General features: G+C 46.5%; 3 protein-coding genes across 3 annotated transcripts in view; 2 read left to right on the forward strand and 1 right to left on the reverse strand.

The window, feature by feature from the left end:
• Window positions 1-3452: 3452 nt before the first annotated feature.
• On the forward strand, window positions 3453-10629 carry LOC121345064 (intracisternal A particle-promoted polypeptide). Its single transcript, XM_041421604.1, has 8 exons — window positions 3453-3802; window positions 3886-4317; window positions 4571-4726; window positions 5600-5767; window positions 6571-6708; window positions 7028-7150; window positions 7822-8042; window positions 8864-10629. The coding sequence occupies exons 1-8, from the start codon at window positions 3499-3501 to the stop codon at window positions 9086-9088; spliced, it is 1767 nt and encodes a 588-aa protein (XP_041277538.1). The 5' UTR covers window positions 3453-3498; the 3' UTR covers window positions 9089-10629.
• Window positions 10630-11256: 627 nt separating this feature from the next.
• Window positions 11257-15335, reverse strand: TMEM69 (transmembrane protein 69). Its single transcript, XM_041421608.1, has 3 exons — window positions 14885-15335; window positions 14262-14324; window positions 11257-13669 (listed from the first exon to the last, which is right to left on the reverse strand). The coding sequence occupies exons 1-3, from the start codon at window positions 15119-15121 to the stop codon at window positions 12941-12943; spliced, it is 1029 nt and encodes a 342-aa protein (XP_041277542.1). The 5' UTR covers window positions 15122-15335; the 3' UTR covers window positions 11257-12940.
• A 252-nt stretch (window positions 15336-15587) lies between these two features.
• The window catches only part of GPBP1L1 (GC-rich promoter binding protein 1 like 1), a 32832-nt gene continuing 32623 nt past the window's right edge, over window positions 15588-15796 (forward strand). Inside the window, exon 1 of the mRNA XM_041421605.1 lies at window positions 15588-15724. The gene's annotated coding sequence lies outside the window, so the exon portion shown is untranslated. The remainder of the gene's footprint in view (window positions 15725-15796) is intronic.

Genomic DNA, 15796 nt, shown 5'->3' on the forward strand with positions numbered 1-15796 from the left:
GTGAGGCTGTAGAACACCTCTCCTCTGACAGATCCAGTGCATTACAATACAAGTAGCAGCTCTAGTGGATAATTAGTAACAAAAATGACAACTGCCTGTACCATTGAAAGGTTACAGCAGATGTCTTAGCACAGAGGGCAAAGTGCAGAGATGCAGTTTGTGACAGGAAGTGAAGATTTCATACCCAATAAATTGGGGAAGAAATTATGGCACATTCTGGTTGCAATGGAAAGTGGCTCCATATCACAAAAGACCCCATGGGATCTGATGTACCTACAAATAGTCAATGCCTGAGTTTCACGTCTCCTCTGCAATAGGGAATTTAACAGCCAAGTATGGTAAGGGGTTTTAAGTCAAAATGGCCCCCAAAACTGCAGGTGTAATGGACAGGTTATGACAAGGAGTAGTCAGGCAAAATTGCACACTCAAATAAATTATTACTATTTTTAGATTGGGGGGGGGGGGGGGAACAACAACAAATCCACAACAACGACAAACTTAAATTATACTGTAAGAGAGGAAAGATTCAGCATCCGCACAGGCAACACCTTTCAGGCTCCCGATTTTGTTACTGCTCCAATACGTCACCCTGCAGTCCCGGTTTTGTTAACGTTCCAACACATCTCCCTGCGGTAACAGCGGCACCTGCAGGACTCGGGAGAAGCAGCACAGACACCTCCCATGGCTCCGCAGAATGTCGTCCAGGCATCTGGAAAGGTTTTCCTGAGAACCTTTCAGCCAGGGAAATCTGCGGGACAGGGGTTTTTCAAGAGAAAACCTGGATAGTTTTTTGTGAGAATCTTCTCACTGTTTTGGCAGGGTGGCAGCAGCACTTCGGAGGAGGTGTGGGCAGTGGGACACGTTGAGGAGCACAGGACATGTATTTTTTTGTCACCTATCATCACAGTCAGAATTCAGCTGGCTTATTGGCAAATATATTTTTTTTAAGTCTATTATATTAAAATTGAGGACATTTTTAATTCCTTCACTACAGTGACTGCTGTTCTTGGAGTTGGTTAATCAAAAGGCCTCCTCGTTACACAGTGCAATTTCACACTGTCAAAGGTAATTTCAAATTTATTCCTGAAAATCTACAGTATGTTTTGGGAGATTCACAGTAGTGTATGGGATCATGAGCTCCATCCTGTACAGCTCCTGTGTGGCCACAGAAGACACCTGCTGAAGAAATGCCCTTTGCTGAGGGCAGAACCATGAACACAGCACAGCACAGGCCTTTGGGGCAATATGAGCTCTCTCAGCAACATTATTTTGTGTCCATAAATTTGGAGCTATGGTGTGAAATCCCAGTGCTGGCCAAGAGTCTAACAGCTGACATCAGCGAGCAAGCCACTGGCGTTTAGGAGAATTTTAAGCCTTTTACTCACAGGCCACTTCCGATGAATAAAATGTCAGTGCAAAAGGGGTCTGGTTTCTTTTACTGATGCATCAAAGAAAGAAAAACTTCAATGCATTTATTAGCCAAGCTTAAAATGTACAGAGTTATATCAGCATGCATCCAACGGTGTACTTGCAGAAACCTTCTCTCTAGATCTATGTTTTCTATGGGTATTTTTTGAAGACCAACTTGAAATGTAATTAGAATGTAATGCTGATGAAGAGAGAAACCAGCAGCCTCCCCAAGGGTATCATGATTCAGATTCTTTCCAGAAGTACATTTAAAAGTTATTACAATGAAATGCAGACTCATGAGAAAAGCCTGAGGGGCCATGACCACTGTAACTGTGAGCAGACATGTTTTTCTTTCCCAGTCTCACAGTAAATAGATATGGAAGCCTTCCAAGTGGCTCTCTGATCGCTTTTTGCTCTGGCTGGATGTTATGCTCCTGGAACAGCTGTGGAAAACTCTGGACATGTTTTTCTCTCAGAATTAGTGCCAGCTCTGCTGGACCCGTGACTGCATGCATTTAACTCAGTACGTGATGTTCACCCCCATCAGTGCTCAGGCATGCCATGACTCAGGGAATTACACAGACTAAGATGGAAGCACACTTTGCCTCAGGATCAGTGCTGACCCCAGTGACCCACATGGTGCTTCTACAGGACACTGATGACACATCCGTGCTGGAATGAAGAGGAAGGCCCACACATGGCATGACACTATGGACAAAGGAGTGCTGGACTGTGCCTGCCTGTCATGCTCCTGGAACAGTTGTGGAAATCAGGAGGGATGCTGTTCTCTCAGAATCAGTGTCAGCTCTGCCAGACCCGGTGATCATGTGCATTTACCTCAGTGTGTGATGCTTATCCCCTGTCAACACTGGTCTGCTGCCACAGTCCCAGGCAGTGTCCCTGCCTCCCACCTCTGCGGTTCCCTGGGCTGGTGCAATTTCTCCCCAACATAGCCATATTTCTCACAAGCACAGACTGAGGTGGACAGGGACCAAGTTTACTAGAGCATGACTAGGGCTGAGGGACAGAGGTTGTGAAGGCAGTGACTAAGTGTGGGACCCGTTTTAACCACAGACAAGCTCTTTGCAGAGCAGGGACCAGAGGTGTCTGTAGGGATGCACAGGGTCTCCTCACTTTAAAACAGACATTGAGTTGCTGGAGCATGCCCAGGGAAGGCAACAAAGCCAGAAAACATGTCTTATGAGGAGCTGCTGAGGCAGCAGGGGTTGCTCAGCCTCAAGGAGGCTCGAGGGGGACCTCACTGCTCTATACAACTCCCTGGAAGGAGGTTACAGTGAGGTTGGGGTCAGTCTCTTTTACTGTGCCTGCAGTGAAAGGACCAGAGGAAATGGCCTTAAGCTAAGACAGGTGAGATTCAGATTAGATGTTAGAAAAACATTTTCACTATTCGGGTGGTCAGACAGTGGAATAGGTTGTCCAGGGAAGTGGTGGAGTCACCAGCCCTGGAGGTGTTTAAGAGGCATGTGGATCTGGCACTGGGCGATGTGGTTTTAGCAGTTTAGGGGTTACAGGGGCGGACCATTGGAATGAATAACCTTAGGGGTCTCTTCCAACCTTGGTGATTCCGTGATTCCTGCAGGGCCTCACGGGACCAGGTGCCCAGGCAGGCGCATAGACAAAGGAGTGAACAGAGGTACCTGAACCAGTGCCGCCGTGAGGGCAGGGCGCTCGGCACACAGAGCTCTCGGCACACACGGAGCCAACACGGAGCCCTCAGCACCCTGAACCAGTGCCGCCGTGAGGGCAGGGCGCTCGGCACACACAGCCCTCGGCACACACGGAGCGCACACAAGACACAGAGCCCACACGGAACCCTCAGCACCCTGAACCAGTGCCGCCGTGAGGGCAGGGCGCTCGGCACACAGAGCCCTCGGCACACACGGAGCGCTCACAAAACACAGAGCCCACACGGAGCCCTCAGCACCGCCCGCCCCGGTGCCCGCCCCGTCCAGGCACAGCCGCTTCAGCGGGGAGCGCGCCCCCTCCCCGCGCACGCGCCCGGGCGGGAGGAGCGGGGCGCGTGCGCGGCGCGAGGCCGGCGCCGCGGGTGCCGGTGCCGCAGCAGCGATGGCGGCGAGTGCCGGGATGGGCAAGGGCGGCTCTGGCTCCAGCTCCGTCTCCAGTTCCGAGCGGCACGCCCGCCTCCTCCTGGCCCAGATCAACCGGCTGCGCGCCGGGCACAGCTTCTGCGACGTGCGGCTGGAGGTGGGCCCGGAGGCGTTCTCCGTGCACCGCCTGGTGCTGGCGGCCAGCAGCCCGTACTTCGCGGCGCTGTTCGCGGGCGGCATGAAGGAGTCCGGGCGGGACGTGGTGCGGATCGCGGGCGTGGAGGCGGACACCTTCCACACGCTGCTCGACTTCATCTACACAGGTGAGGGCTTGCGGGGGGGCGAGGGGAGGGTGCCCGGCGGCCGCAGGCTGGAGCGGGACCCCGCTGTGGTTTGGTGCCCGCAGGGGTGGTGAGCATCGCGGAGCACAACGTCCAGGAGCTCATCGTCGCCGCGGACATGCTGCAGCTCACCGAGGTGGTGGAGCTCTGCTGCGAGTTCCTCAAGGGCCAGATCGACCCGCTGAACTGCATCGGCCTCTTCCAGTTCTCCGAGCAGATCGCCTGTCACGACTTGATGGAGTTCACCGAGAGCTACATCCACGCGCACTTCCTGGAGGTGCAGAGCGGGGAGGAGTTCCTGGCGCTCACCAAGGAGCAGCTCGTGAGGATCCTGCGGAGCGAGGACCTGAGCATCGAGGACGAGTACCAGGTGTTCACAGCGGCGATGCAATGGATTCTGAAGGATGTGGGGAAAAGAAAGAAATATGTCGTAGAAGTACTGGAGCCTGTTCGATTCCCTCTGCTACCAGCACAAAGGCTGTTAAAATACATAGAAAGTAAGTGAAAGAAGGAATAGCAGATGTGTGTATGTGAGCAAACCATGTGTTGCTCAGAGTTATAAGCACAGCTTATTTTTCAAATGCTTTTGAAAATGCCTTATAAAAGTAAGCAACATTGATTTGTCTGCTATTTTTGGAGAAGTTAGTAATTTTTGTACAACTGAGTTGCTTACGGTTTGTTACTTTTCACTGTGCTTTTTTTTTAAATTCTGCTCATTTTATTCTTATTCTGCTTATGTTACTCTTGAAGGTATTCCAGATTTCAGTCTTCGGGTGGCCCTGCAAACTCTGTTGAAAGAATATTGTGAAGTCTCTAAGTCTCCCAAAGAGAACAAGGTCAGCAGTTTTCTGCAGGCTTCTAAAGGTCGTCCCCGGAGGAAAGCCAGGAAGTACCTTTATGCAGTAGGTTAGAATGTGGCTGTTTGAACCTTATAAAGCAAATGAAGTAGTATCTCAGAATGCAGTACTGAAGGAGATACTCGAGGATTTTTTAAAAATCGAAATATATAAAGATACCAAAACGTTTCATCATGGCTGAGTTACCATGTTAGCAGCTTTGATTCGAATTGCACAGGAGTCCAGCATTCACATTTCTTGTCATTGTGACATGGCATTCAAAGCCCAGATTTGCTGTTCAAAAATAATTTGCCTTGGGTGGAAAGCTGCAAATCAGCAGAGGATTTACCCAGGGCTCACTGCTGGAATGGTGTATACAAATTCACTGCACATTTTGTTCTGATGGCTGAGGTTTTTCTGTGCAGGACACTTTGGTTCATATGATGGGATACTTTAAATTCTAGGTTTTCAGGAAAGCTGCAGTTATATATTGGAAGGGAACATGTTTGTTTCACTCCGTGGGCAGTAGCACCAGCTTGTGCTGAGCTGTCAGTCACACACACTTGTGCCTCGCTTGTTTATTGTTGCAATACTCTATTTTTAATTCTGCAAAATTCAAAGACTATAAAATTCTCTCTTGTCTCCTGCCTTTTATCTCATGAAAAGTTTTTACATGGCTGCCAGTATGGTTATGCAGCAAAGGCACTTGGCCAATCCTTGTGAATTCTAATATTTTTAGTGTTGTGGCATCAGCTCAGCACAATTTCCATGACCCTCAAGGCAACCATTCTTCCTTCTATGCTGGAAAAATGAAGTTACTTGGAAACATCCAATTCCTTCTAAGAGCGACTAATGGCTGTTACTGTAATATTTTAATGGTTTCGATACAGGAGCATGAGGGTGAACAGGAAGCTCTTACTTGGCCTTTCCACTTGCTTTGCAGGTGGGTACACCCGACTGCAGGGAGGACGCTGGAGTGACAGCAGAGCCCTCAGCTGTGTGGAGAGATTTGACACCTTCAGCCACTACTGGACCACGGTGTCCTCTCTCCACCAGGCCCGGAGCGGGCTGGGGGTGGCTGTGGTGGGAGGAATGGTCTATGCCATTGGAGGTAACAGCTGAAATAAGCTTTCTTTCTTACATGAATGCTAGAGAACTCATGGATGAAGACTTTCAAAATTATTCTTCTTTTAAGTGGTTTTGAGGATAACACAATTTTTAGGTGTAATAACAAAGGAATTGGAGTTCCTTGACTCTCTACTGTCACTGCTCTGTGAATGCCTGTTAGGGATCCTGTACTGGCAGTTTTTACTAAGCTGTTCTCCCGTCATGGTGTAGCTATTCACAGGTTACCATATAGATGTCTGCAGATATACTCAAAGATGTTGTCTATTCTGGGGGCTTTGTGTACAACCACTGATGGGATGTGTTTTCTCACTTACAGTCTAGGAGAAGCCCTTAGCACAAAAGGCAGTAGCACAGGACAGACCACTTGTGCACTGCCTGCCTGGAAAGGCTCATTATGTCTGTTTGCACAAGGATGTGATGAGTAACTCTACCAGCCCATCACAAAAGAATGCATATGTAGACTGTTTTTGTCACTGCAGAGCTCATTCTTTGGTCTTGAAAACCCAGTCAATTGTGCTGAGGAGTAAAACGTGCAGCACTGTGGTTGTTTACCTCTATGATGTTTTCAGCAACATTGCAGGGAACTACTGATGAAAGTGGTTCCCAGTGATGATTCATGTATAATCATCACTGTGTGTAAATGAAGCTTTTGCTATGTTGGCTGTTTCACCAAAAGATAAATCTTGTATTCAATGTTGCCTATCCTGGAAGAAGTTAAAAAATGTTTCCATATCTGCAGTGCAAAAGATTGCATTTCCCCTGACTCTTCTTGCTTTTATTATGCAGGTGAGGACAACTCGATGATTTTTGACTGTACTGAATGTTATGATCCTGTTACTAAGCAATGGACAACCGTGGCTTCCATGAACCATCCCCGTTGTGCACTGGGAGTGTGCACATGCTATGGTGCCATCTATGCTTTGGGTAAGCTGTGGGGTTTTTCTAGGTGAAGGTAAAGATGTTGATTCATAGAACTGGTAAATTGATTTGATCTTAAATATTACATCTTGGTGATTCAAATTCACAAAGTTAAGTTTGAAAAACATCTGTGTCCATAAATATTAACATATATACTAAATCTCTGTGGATTAGTTATTGTTTAGTTATCATTTATTTCCATTGTAGACTGACCGCATGCTGATTTCAGAATTTGTCCTGGAACAGTCCACTGTATATCTAAAAACACAGCTACTACACAACTTTGTGCCATTAAATTCCTTCCTGTGTTTGCTGTTATTTGCAGGAGGCTGGGTTGGAGCAGAGATTGGCAACACAATTGAAAGATTTGATCCTGAAGAGAATAGTTGGGATGTGGTGGGAAGCATGGCTAAGCCCCGTTACTGCTTTGGGTGCTGTGAAATGCAAGGTGAATATTGTTAAGTTTATATCTCTAAATAGTTCCAACAGCCATTGAATTTTGAAGCTTTATGTCTCAGTCATGAATTCTTACCTTTGTCTTGTATTGAGCTGTCAGTCTCACACGCTTGTGCCTCACTTATTTATTGTTCTAATACTCTATTTTTAATTCTGCAGAATTCAAAGACTATAAAGTTGTCTCTTGTCTCCTGCCTTTTATCTCATGAAAAGTTTTTACATGGCTGCCAGTATGGTTATGCAGCTAGTCTTTTTGCAGTTGATTGTTCTTTCTGATACCGCTTTTATTTATCTTCCATGTTTGGGTTTGCATGTTTCTCTTTGTGGCAATCTGAAGACTTGCCACAGGTTATTTTAAGACAGACTTGTCTAAATACTTGACCAATAAATGTGCTTACTAAGTGTTTGATCCTGGCCAGGTCAGCAGTTGCAACCTTCTGAATGAACCTTCCCCTGCACTTAATTAATTTTTGCTTTCCTCAGAGCTTCTAGTGCTCAAGCCTCAAGCTGCTCATGCAAAAGCTTTATGTATGCTATTACTGAGCAAAAGGAGGATTTTCTGTCATTCTTTAACCATCTTAATGCCAGGCTGAAACTTGTGTTTGACAGTAATTTTCTGTCTGCATTATGAAGCCTAAAAGAGGAGAAGCTCTGTTTCTGCAGGTTTGATTTATGTCATCGGTGGTATCAGCAGTGAGGGAGTAGAGCTGCGTTCTGTTGAAGTCTACGACCCCATCTCTAAACGCTGGTCTGAGCTCGCTCCAATGGGCACACGAAGAGCCTACCTTGGTGTAGCTGCTCTCAATGACTGTATCTATGCTGTGGGAGGCTGGAATGAATCCCAGGATGCGCTTGCTAGTGTAGAAAGATACTCATTTGAAGAGGTATGGCAGAGTCCCTTCTTTTCATAAATGTAGATTGCATCAGCTTTGTGTAAGATGCTATACAGCCTGCTTCCTTCCTTTAAAAAGAAAAAGCTGGAATTTCCATTTCCTTTTCACTACTGGCTGGGTATCTTGAGTGAAACAAAGCTTTCTCACGGTCTGTCCTAAGTAGTTGTCATGGTTTAACTATGCACAGACAAACTGTAGTTCGGTAAATACTTGTTAGGGTTAAGATGAGAGGATAGATTCCCCCTCTGCAATAGAAAGCTCAATAATCTGAATAGAGGAAAAACTCATTGTAAAGGTAAGAGTTACCTTTTATTGCAAAATTTGGGGATCTTCTTCTGCATCAAAATGTAGTGGAGTTTCAGCATGACTAGAATATTAAAAAAAATTCCAGACTGTTACTGCTCATGTTTTTATGATGCTCTTTGGAAGAGTAGCTACTCTTAAAAGCAGAACATAATCCCATGTGCCATCTGTTTTGCTTTTGAAATTGAATCCAGTTTTCCTGTTTCCCCCACCTCAAACTGCACCATGCTCTATTTTAGAGACTGACTGCATCTTGCAGTGACTGAAGAGAGGGAGGGGTGTTGTGTGCAGACAGTATGGGATCTGCTCTTTAGAGATTACCACAATTTGGACCCCTTGTGAAAGTGTTGTCATACCTGTCTTGGTAATCCTCTGGATACTGTACACATAACACATGTAAGCCTGTGAAGTGTATACATAGTATTCTTTGTAGATGTTTCAGTCTTTAAGCTTTAAAAGTTACTTTAGCAGAATCAGGGCTTGCCTTAATTTCTTCATCTTTTTGTTAGGAAAAGTGGGTTGAAGTTGCATCGATGAAGATCCCAAGAGCTGGTGTTAGTGTTGTGGCTGTGAATGGACTTCTCTATGCCTCAGGAGGCCGAGCTCCCAGTCCTGATTTTGCTGCTCCAGTAACCTCTGACTCTGTTGAAGTTTATAACCCTCACATGGACAGCTGGACTGAAATTGCCAACATGATCACCAGCCGCTGCGAGGGAGGTGTAGCTGTGCTGTAAAACACAAAGAAGAAATTACTCATTCAAGGAATGAGTAAATTACGTCTCCTCAGATTTCCTGTTTCATTGGCCAGAAACCTCTTTTAACACAGGAGCTTCAGTGGAGAATTAGATCAGAGGGATTTTCCTGAGCAAAAGGAAAAGCCTTCAAAGTAAATTGGCTTATCCAGTGTCTGTCTCAGGAAGTATTCCGTTAAGAGTAGGAATGCCTCTTAGAACTGGATTAAGCTCACTGAAATAAATGGTGAATTTGCCCTGTAAAAATCTGAAGAAATAATTCCAACAGATTAGACACATTAATCAGGTTGTTACTGAGGTGGCACTTTAGCCAGACTTGCAGTCTGGAAGTGGGTTACTGTCAACAGCAAGGAGTTACCTGTAGGTAAGACCAGATGGGTGATTTGGATGGCATTAGTTCTTTTTCTGGCAGAAAAAGAGAAGATAAGACACAGGATAAAATTGGTGCCTCTACTTAGAACGTTGATGCATTTAAGCCTCTTTTCTGTTGCTGGACATGGCAGGCATTAAATATGAATTGGATCTTTACTTTCTGGCCACTCCACAAATTTGAATGGTGAGTGGATGAGAATTTCCTGTTCTGGAAGATTGTCCTCACAGTTCTAATAATGCCATTCTCCTTCAGTGCTGGCTTTTCTTCTCAGTGGTGTCAGTGATGCCAGTAGAGCTCCTTTTTGTGTCAGCTCTGGTGAATTTTAAATGCAAATGCTATTCATTAGATTGGCTGTTCTGTTTAGCACTGCTCTTAGTATAAAAACACAGGGAAAGGCCCCAGATTTTTTTTCCCCATAGTCAAATGTGTTTTTACCCTGTGTCACACATGCTGAGACTTGGCATTGAATGCTTGCTGTTCTACAAGACACACTCCTTCACCTTCACTACATCTTGTATCCTGCCTCATCCAAATTTGAGCCAATGGAGCTTTCTGTGATAGAATTAGCTGCATTTAGCATTGAAGTAATGATACCAGTGTGCTCTTAAAGAGTTTGTATTTAGCTCGGACACACTTAGTAAAACAATAGTACAAAGAGTTTGGAGTTATTTCTAGATTCATTTAATTAACGTATTTGAAGTTGCTTTTTTCACACTGTGGCTGCATTTTCAGCACAGCTGTGGATGATTTGGATGGAGTCTGAAGTGAGGCTGCTTGAATTTTGATAGACAGTGTTATTCTGGATCACCAAACCACAACTGGAATGTCACAAAACAGGAAGCCTGGCACTGTGTAGACAAAGGAGCATTCATGCTGTTTAGATCAATATCCCCTGTGTAAAATTAACAAATTATTACATGCTAAGTCCTCCACGGTGAGTGTTGCAGGTACCTTAATAACTGAGGTCCTAAAATCTAACATAGAGTTGGGCTAAAACATATTAGATGATGGAGAGTCTCTCTGATTGTTCCATAATCTTTTACTTCAAAGTATTTCTTATGTGTCTGAATTAATGGTTTGATTTTTTTTTTTTTTCAAATATAAGCTTGTTTGAACTGTTTTTCATAATAAAGTGTATTTTCAGAACTGACTGGAATGCTGTTGAATAGGTTGCTTTCATAACTTAGTAAGCTGTATTACTGCCACTTTCATATAATAGGTCACATTTTCTTTTTATTGGAAGTCGTATTTCCCAGTAGAACACTGGGGAAAGACTGGTTATAAATTTTGACTGTTTGAGTGGTGGAAGTAACATGCTTCTGCAGTAAAATACACGTGTATTTCTCCTCTCAGTGTAAAATCACTCAGACTTTTTGGGAGTCTGACTGTCTTGCCAGCTCTACTCAGCCCTCTGTGGGATGAAATTACCAGTAACATTTCTTAGTCTTTCTTCTTTATATTTCAGGATCCCTCTTGGAACTGTGTGAGAAACACTACCTTAGCTGTATTTTATTAGTTTAGGAACTACAGGTTTACCTCTGATCCCTACCTGTAAACTTCCTGGTTTAATGGAGCTTGAGGGAATCTGCAGTTGTCTGAAGTTACCTTCTCCAGGTTTTGTAACTGATTCTGTCATGTTTGAATAAAACTTTGAAGCTGGTTGATTATGGTCTCTGATCCTCAGCACCTCTTTTAACTAATCAAGACAAAGGCAGGACTCTTCTCTGGACCCATCTTAAAAGATGCCATGTCTAAGTAAGAAGGAATGGAAAAACCATTTTCATCCACAAATTCAATTTTATTTCCTTTATGTTCAGAAAGCTCTGAAATATATTGTTTCATAGGGTACTTTCATAGTTCAGCACAGAGCAATTGATACCCATAATTGCTTAAAACTGATACCCTTAATTGCTTTTAACATAAAAATTGCTAACAGATTGCAAAAGAGAGAGGCTGATGTACAGAGCTGCTGTTTCAGAAACATCATACAAAATGGTTTCATCTCCAGGACAGGCAGGTTCCTTAAACATCTGTTCTTTGCACAACAGGTAACAAATTTTAAGGGACAACATGTGCTTTATTTGGTGTAGAACAACAATGAAGAATAGTGCTTTAACAGAACTATGAGGATTATCTGGTCCTAAGACCACATGTGGATCTCATTTTCAGCTTTCTTCCTGCATCTTACACTGTACTTAAACACTTCTGATAAAAAGCTTACAAGAAATATGCCCACATCCCATTTCATTTTTTCTTGAGGTAGCTGACATAAAAACGAAAATCCATGTGACTTAGGTTGTATCTTGCCCTAAATGATGTGCTAGGAAGAATCAAGTACAGAGAGCATATGCTTCTGGCAGACCCATCACACAGGGTTTGCAGGCTACCTACAAGCCCATTGGTACCTGTCCAATTGTATGGATTCTTAGGAGGGAGAACACAGAAGCTGCTTTCAGTCCCATCATCTGATCCCTCAGTGCCAGCACTTGAGTCCTTTTGTCAGCATAAGTTAATAGTCCTTTAATTTAGGAGTATGGCAGATCTTTATGGCTGTGTTGCACACAGCTTCCTTTGCCAGGCAGCCCTAAATCCAAACAAAACCTAGGAACAGGTGGCCCAAATAGCCTTTTTAATTTCAGTAAGCCTGAGCAGGAATTTGACCTTTCATCTCCTGTGGCACCTTGTCAGCCATACAAAGCTTCCTCTTCAGCTTTTCCCCACTCCAGCACAGCAGCTGAATGACACATTTCAGGTGAGTGCTGACCTTGGCTTGCAAATAAACCTCACCTGTACTTTCTTACCTGACATCACACTGAGACTTCCCACACAGCACCCCTGGAAGTGTCCAGGCTGGATGGGGCTTTGAGCAACCTGATCTCCTGGAAGGTGTCCCTGTGTACAGCAGGGGATGGGAATGAGACAATCTTTAAGGCCCCTTCTGACTCAAACCATTCTGTGATTTTCAGCACCTCCTCTGAAAATAGGAGTGAATAGGAGTCTTGTTCCTCCACAACACAGCAACTGAGTAGAAGTGCTTCTGCATAATTCTCTGCTACTTATTTAAACACCAAACTAGAACTGCTTTCACCTTGTTACTGTTGTTTTCCCCACCTCAGAACATGATCACACATTACAGTCAAACCAGATGCTTTCATAGTTCAGCACAGAGTAATTCATACCCATGTCATTTTGAATCTCCATTCTAAATTCCCAGAGCAGCAACATCTCATTCAGGAGTGATTCTTTGTTCTACAGATAAAGACAGACTCATGCTTGCCTTGGAAGTAATTGCTATTTACAATACTTCCCTCCTGAACTAGCTTCAAAATCAGTTGGAAAATCATTTTGCTTCAAGAATAAGCATCTTGATCCCTGCCATCATACGACTTCTAAGCACAAATCAGTCTTTATTTCTCCTGGAACTCCATACAAATACCTTATTAGCAGATAATAGCTTGTCCTTACGGATTTGTTACTTTATGTTCTGCTGTATTTTTGTCATCACTTTGCTCCCCTTCTAAGAAAGTTTTCAGTGCTACAGTGGCCAAGAGGGATGATATCATCACCGCTGTTCCCACCACCCTCAGTACTTTGAACCACCTGGGGTAAGTAGGAAGAAGGGAAACGTCATAATGCAGCGCTATCCCCAAGGCCACCGTGAGCATTAGTGCTCCCTGAGTGGCATCTTTGAAAAGCAAGGCTTGGCAGGCCAGCAGAGCAGGAACGGTGCCGTTAGCCAGGTTCAGCCAGTCCGGCTTGGCTGGGCTGTTTTCTGGGAGAGCAAACCCCCACCTCATTCCCCCCAGGAAGGAGGCTGTGGCAGCACCATAGGCCACCTGAGCCCAGGCCAGCTCCGGGCAGTAGGTGCCCTGCACAGCCACGGCCAGCGGCACGGCCGCAAAGGGAACCAGCCCCCCCAGGCTTAAGTAAAGGGCTGGCTTGGGACAACCCTTCAGCCATCCCAGGCTTTCCTGTGACTGTGCCTCACATTCTGCAGGGGTTTTCTTCGTGGAGACGGGCAGAGAGGTGTGGAAAGCCCGGAGCTGGGCTGTGCAGATCGATGGTGGTTTGAGGCTCAGAGATGTCGAGAGAGGCCGTGCATCTCCCTGCAGCTGGAGCAGGGCCCAGGAAGAGCAGGCTGTCCTGTTCCTCCCACGGAGCAGCAGGCTGGCACCACGTAGCTTCCGCAGCTGCAAGCACAAAGCTTGTTCTGAACACTGCACAGTGCAGCTTGCAGACCTGCAGGTACCTAAACTGCCTCCTGAATATTGTACCAAGTGGTTTTCCAGGTCAGGTCACACCACAGCTGTCTTTCCTTTTGAATTTCAGGTGGTTTTAACTGAACTAATGAAGGCACCCAATGTAGGTGATGAAGAGCAACTGGGCTCTCCAGAGTGCCCAAGCAAAGCTCACTCAGTGCCCACCTAACCCTCCCCACACATTCTCTAGGCACCTGAAGATACATCAGTCCTTTTCAGAGTAAAATATAAAGTAGTTTCATATAGAAGCAGGATAAGGTCACCCCAGAAATCAGCTACTGTCCCCTCACTACTTCACCAAGAAGTGATAGGAAAAAAAAGACTTTGAGACAATAAAACTTGATTTTATAAAAGAAATAGCTTTGCCTAAAAGTGCTGAAGAAACGATGAACTATTCCAGAAAAGCTAAGTGACACACTCCAACTTGGAAACCACTTTTTTTTTTTTTTTTCAAACCTGCAGTCCTATCTTTTGCTATTTCGCTTTTAAATAAAATCAGCAAAAAAAGCCTTCAGTAACTTACTTTGAAAGGTGTGTTGAAGCAGCATCGTTGTATGAGAGGAAACATATTTGTTTTCTCAATGCCCTAAAACAGAAAAATTCAGAAGAAGGTCTGAAACTGATGAATGACTGAGTTGGTCTGATGCGCAAAGTTCAGTCACAATCTACACTTATCAAAGAGTCTTACAGGTATATATTTAAAGAGATATGTGTATATATATATTACATATGTATTCAATCAGTACTTGCCCACTGCAGAATGCTTCATTTCGAGCAGTTCTATTAACTGAAATTCTAAAGTTGTATTGCAAGAACAATTTCTAGTTAAAAAACCGAGTATCAGGGAACAGGCGATGACTTCCCGTTCATGGCAGAATGCTTCATTTCGAGCAGCTCTATGAACTGAAATTCTAAAGTTGTATTAACTGTTGCAAGAACAATTTCTAGTTAAAAAACCGAGTATCAGGGAACAGGCGATGACTTCCCGTTCATGATCATTCCCTCTTCAAGTGACAGATGGCTTCACAAAGCTTATGAAGGAGCATTTCCCCATGCGCGGGAAAAGCGAACACTAATTTAAAAAGGAGCAGAAAAGCCACCCCATGCAAGCTGCAGGTAAGCTCCCTGCCGGGGTACGACGCTCACCGGGGGAACGTGGGCGGCTCGCCCCGGATTTGACTCCGCAATTCCCGGTCCTGCTGCGCCGGGAGAGAAAGGCGGCTCCCGCAGCCAAAGTGCCCTGCCGGAGGGCGAAGGGAGCGGAGAATATCCGTACAGTCCAGAGCAGGAGGGGCCGCTCTGCCCACCGAGAACCGGGCAGGACTCACCGGGCGCTGCGGCCGCCCCGGACCCGCCAGCTGCGGCGGCTTCCGGTGCTCCCATAAACGCTCCGACGGTGCCCGGTGCTTAGCGCTACCGCTCCGGGCGGGAACCGGCGCGACCCATCGTGTTCCTCCGGGCCGCGGAAGGCCCACCGAGCCGATACCGGGGGCAGTAGTGCCGGTCACTCTCAGCCCGAGGGCCGCGGCCGGTCTGGCAGAGGAGCGACACGGTCCCCTCCTGCCCGTGGGACAGAAACTCTCCTGGGGAGAAGTGCGGCCATTCTTGCTTTCTGTCTTCCGGCATCACGGCATCGGGCAAGCCTTTCGCAGGCGGACTACAAATCCCAGTCCGCCCTGCGGCGCGCCGCCCGCCTATCTGCACGGCGGAAATGGCGGGTACTCTGCTGGGGCTCGTAGTCTGCGGCTGCTTCCGACAGGCGGTGACGAGGGCGGTGCGAGCCGCCGCCTCTGATTGGTGGGGCGGGAGGCGCGGGGGCAGGGAGGGGGAGCCGGGGGGGCGTGTTCCTTCCGCGTGCTCGGCCCCGCCCCGCGCGCTCGCGGGCCCCGCCCCCTCCGGCCCCCGGCCGGGCAGGGCTGGGCGGCCATTTTGGGCAGAGCTTTGTTATGGTTGTGGGGCCGCCGGAGCCGCGCCAGGGCCCGCCCGGTGAGTGCGGCCCCCGCGCCGCCCCCTCCGCGCCCCCAGCGCCCCCCGCGCCCCCCGCGCCTTCACCCGGCC

The sequence above is a fragment of the Onychostruthus taczanowskii genome, unplaced genomic scaffold, assembly GCF_017590055.1.
Source record: "Onychostruthus taczanowskii isolate IOZ18803 unplaced genomic scaffold, ASM1759005v1 scaffold7, whole genome shotgun sequence".
Classification (NCBI taxonomy): Eukaryota; Metazoa; Chordata; class Aves; order Passeriformes; family Passeridae; genus Onychostruthus; species Onychostruthus taczanowskii.

Excerpts from the sequence above, each read along its gene's own strand:
- TMEM69 (XM_041421608.1), bottom strand. The coding sequence starts at position 15,121 with ATGGGAGCACCGGAAGCCGCCGCAGCTGGCGGGTCCGGGGCGGCCGCA. Across the intron at positions 14,325-14,884 it reads GAGCCGCCCACGTTCCCCCG|GGCATTGAGAAAACAAATAT; the intron begins GTGAGCGTCGTA and ends TTTCTGTTTTAG. Across the intron at positions 13,670-14,261 it reads GCTTCAACACACCTTTCAAA|CTGCGGAAGCTACGTGGTGC; the intron begins GTAAGTTACTGA and ends TTGTGCTTGCAG.
- LOC121345064 (XM_041421604.1), top strand. The coding sequence starts at position 3,499 with ATGGCGGCGAGTGCCGGGATGGGCAAGGGCGGCTCTGGCTCCAGCTCC. Across the intron at positions 3,803-3,885 it reads GCTCGACTTCATCTACACAG|GGGTGGTGAGCATCGCGGAG; the intron begins GTGAGGGCTTGC and ends TGGTGCCCGCAG. Across the intron at positions 8,043-8,863 it reads AAAGATACTCATTTGAAGAG|GAAAAGTGGGTTGAAGTTGC; the intron begins GTATGGCAGAGT and ends TCTTTTTGTTAG.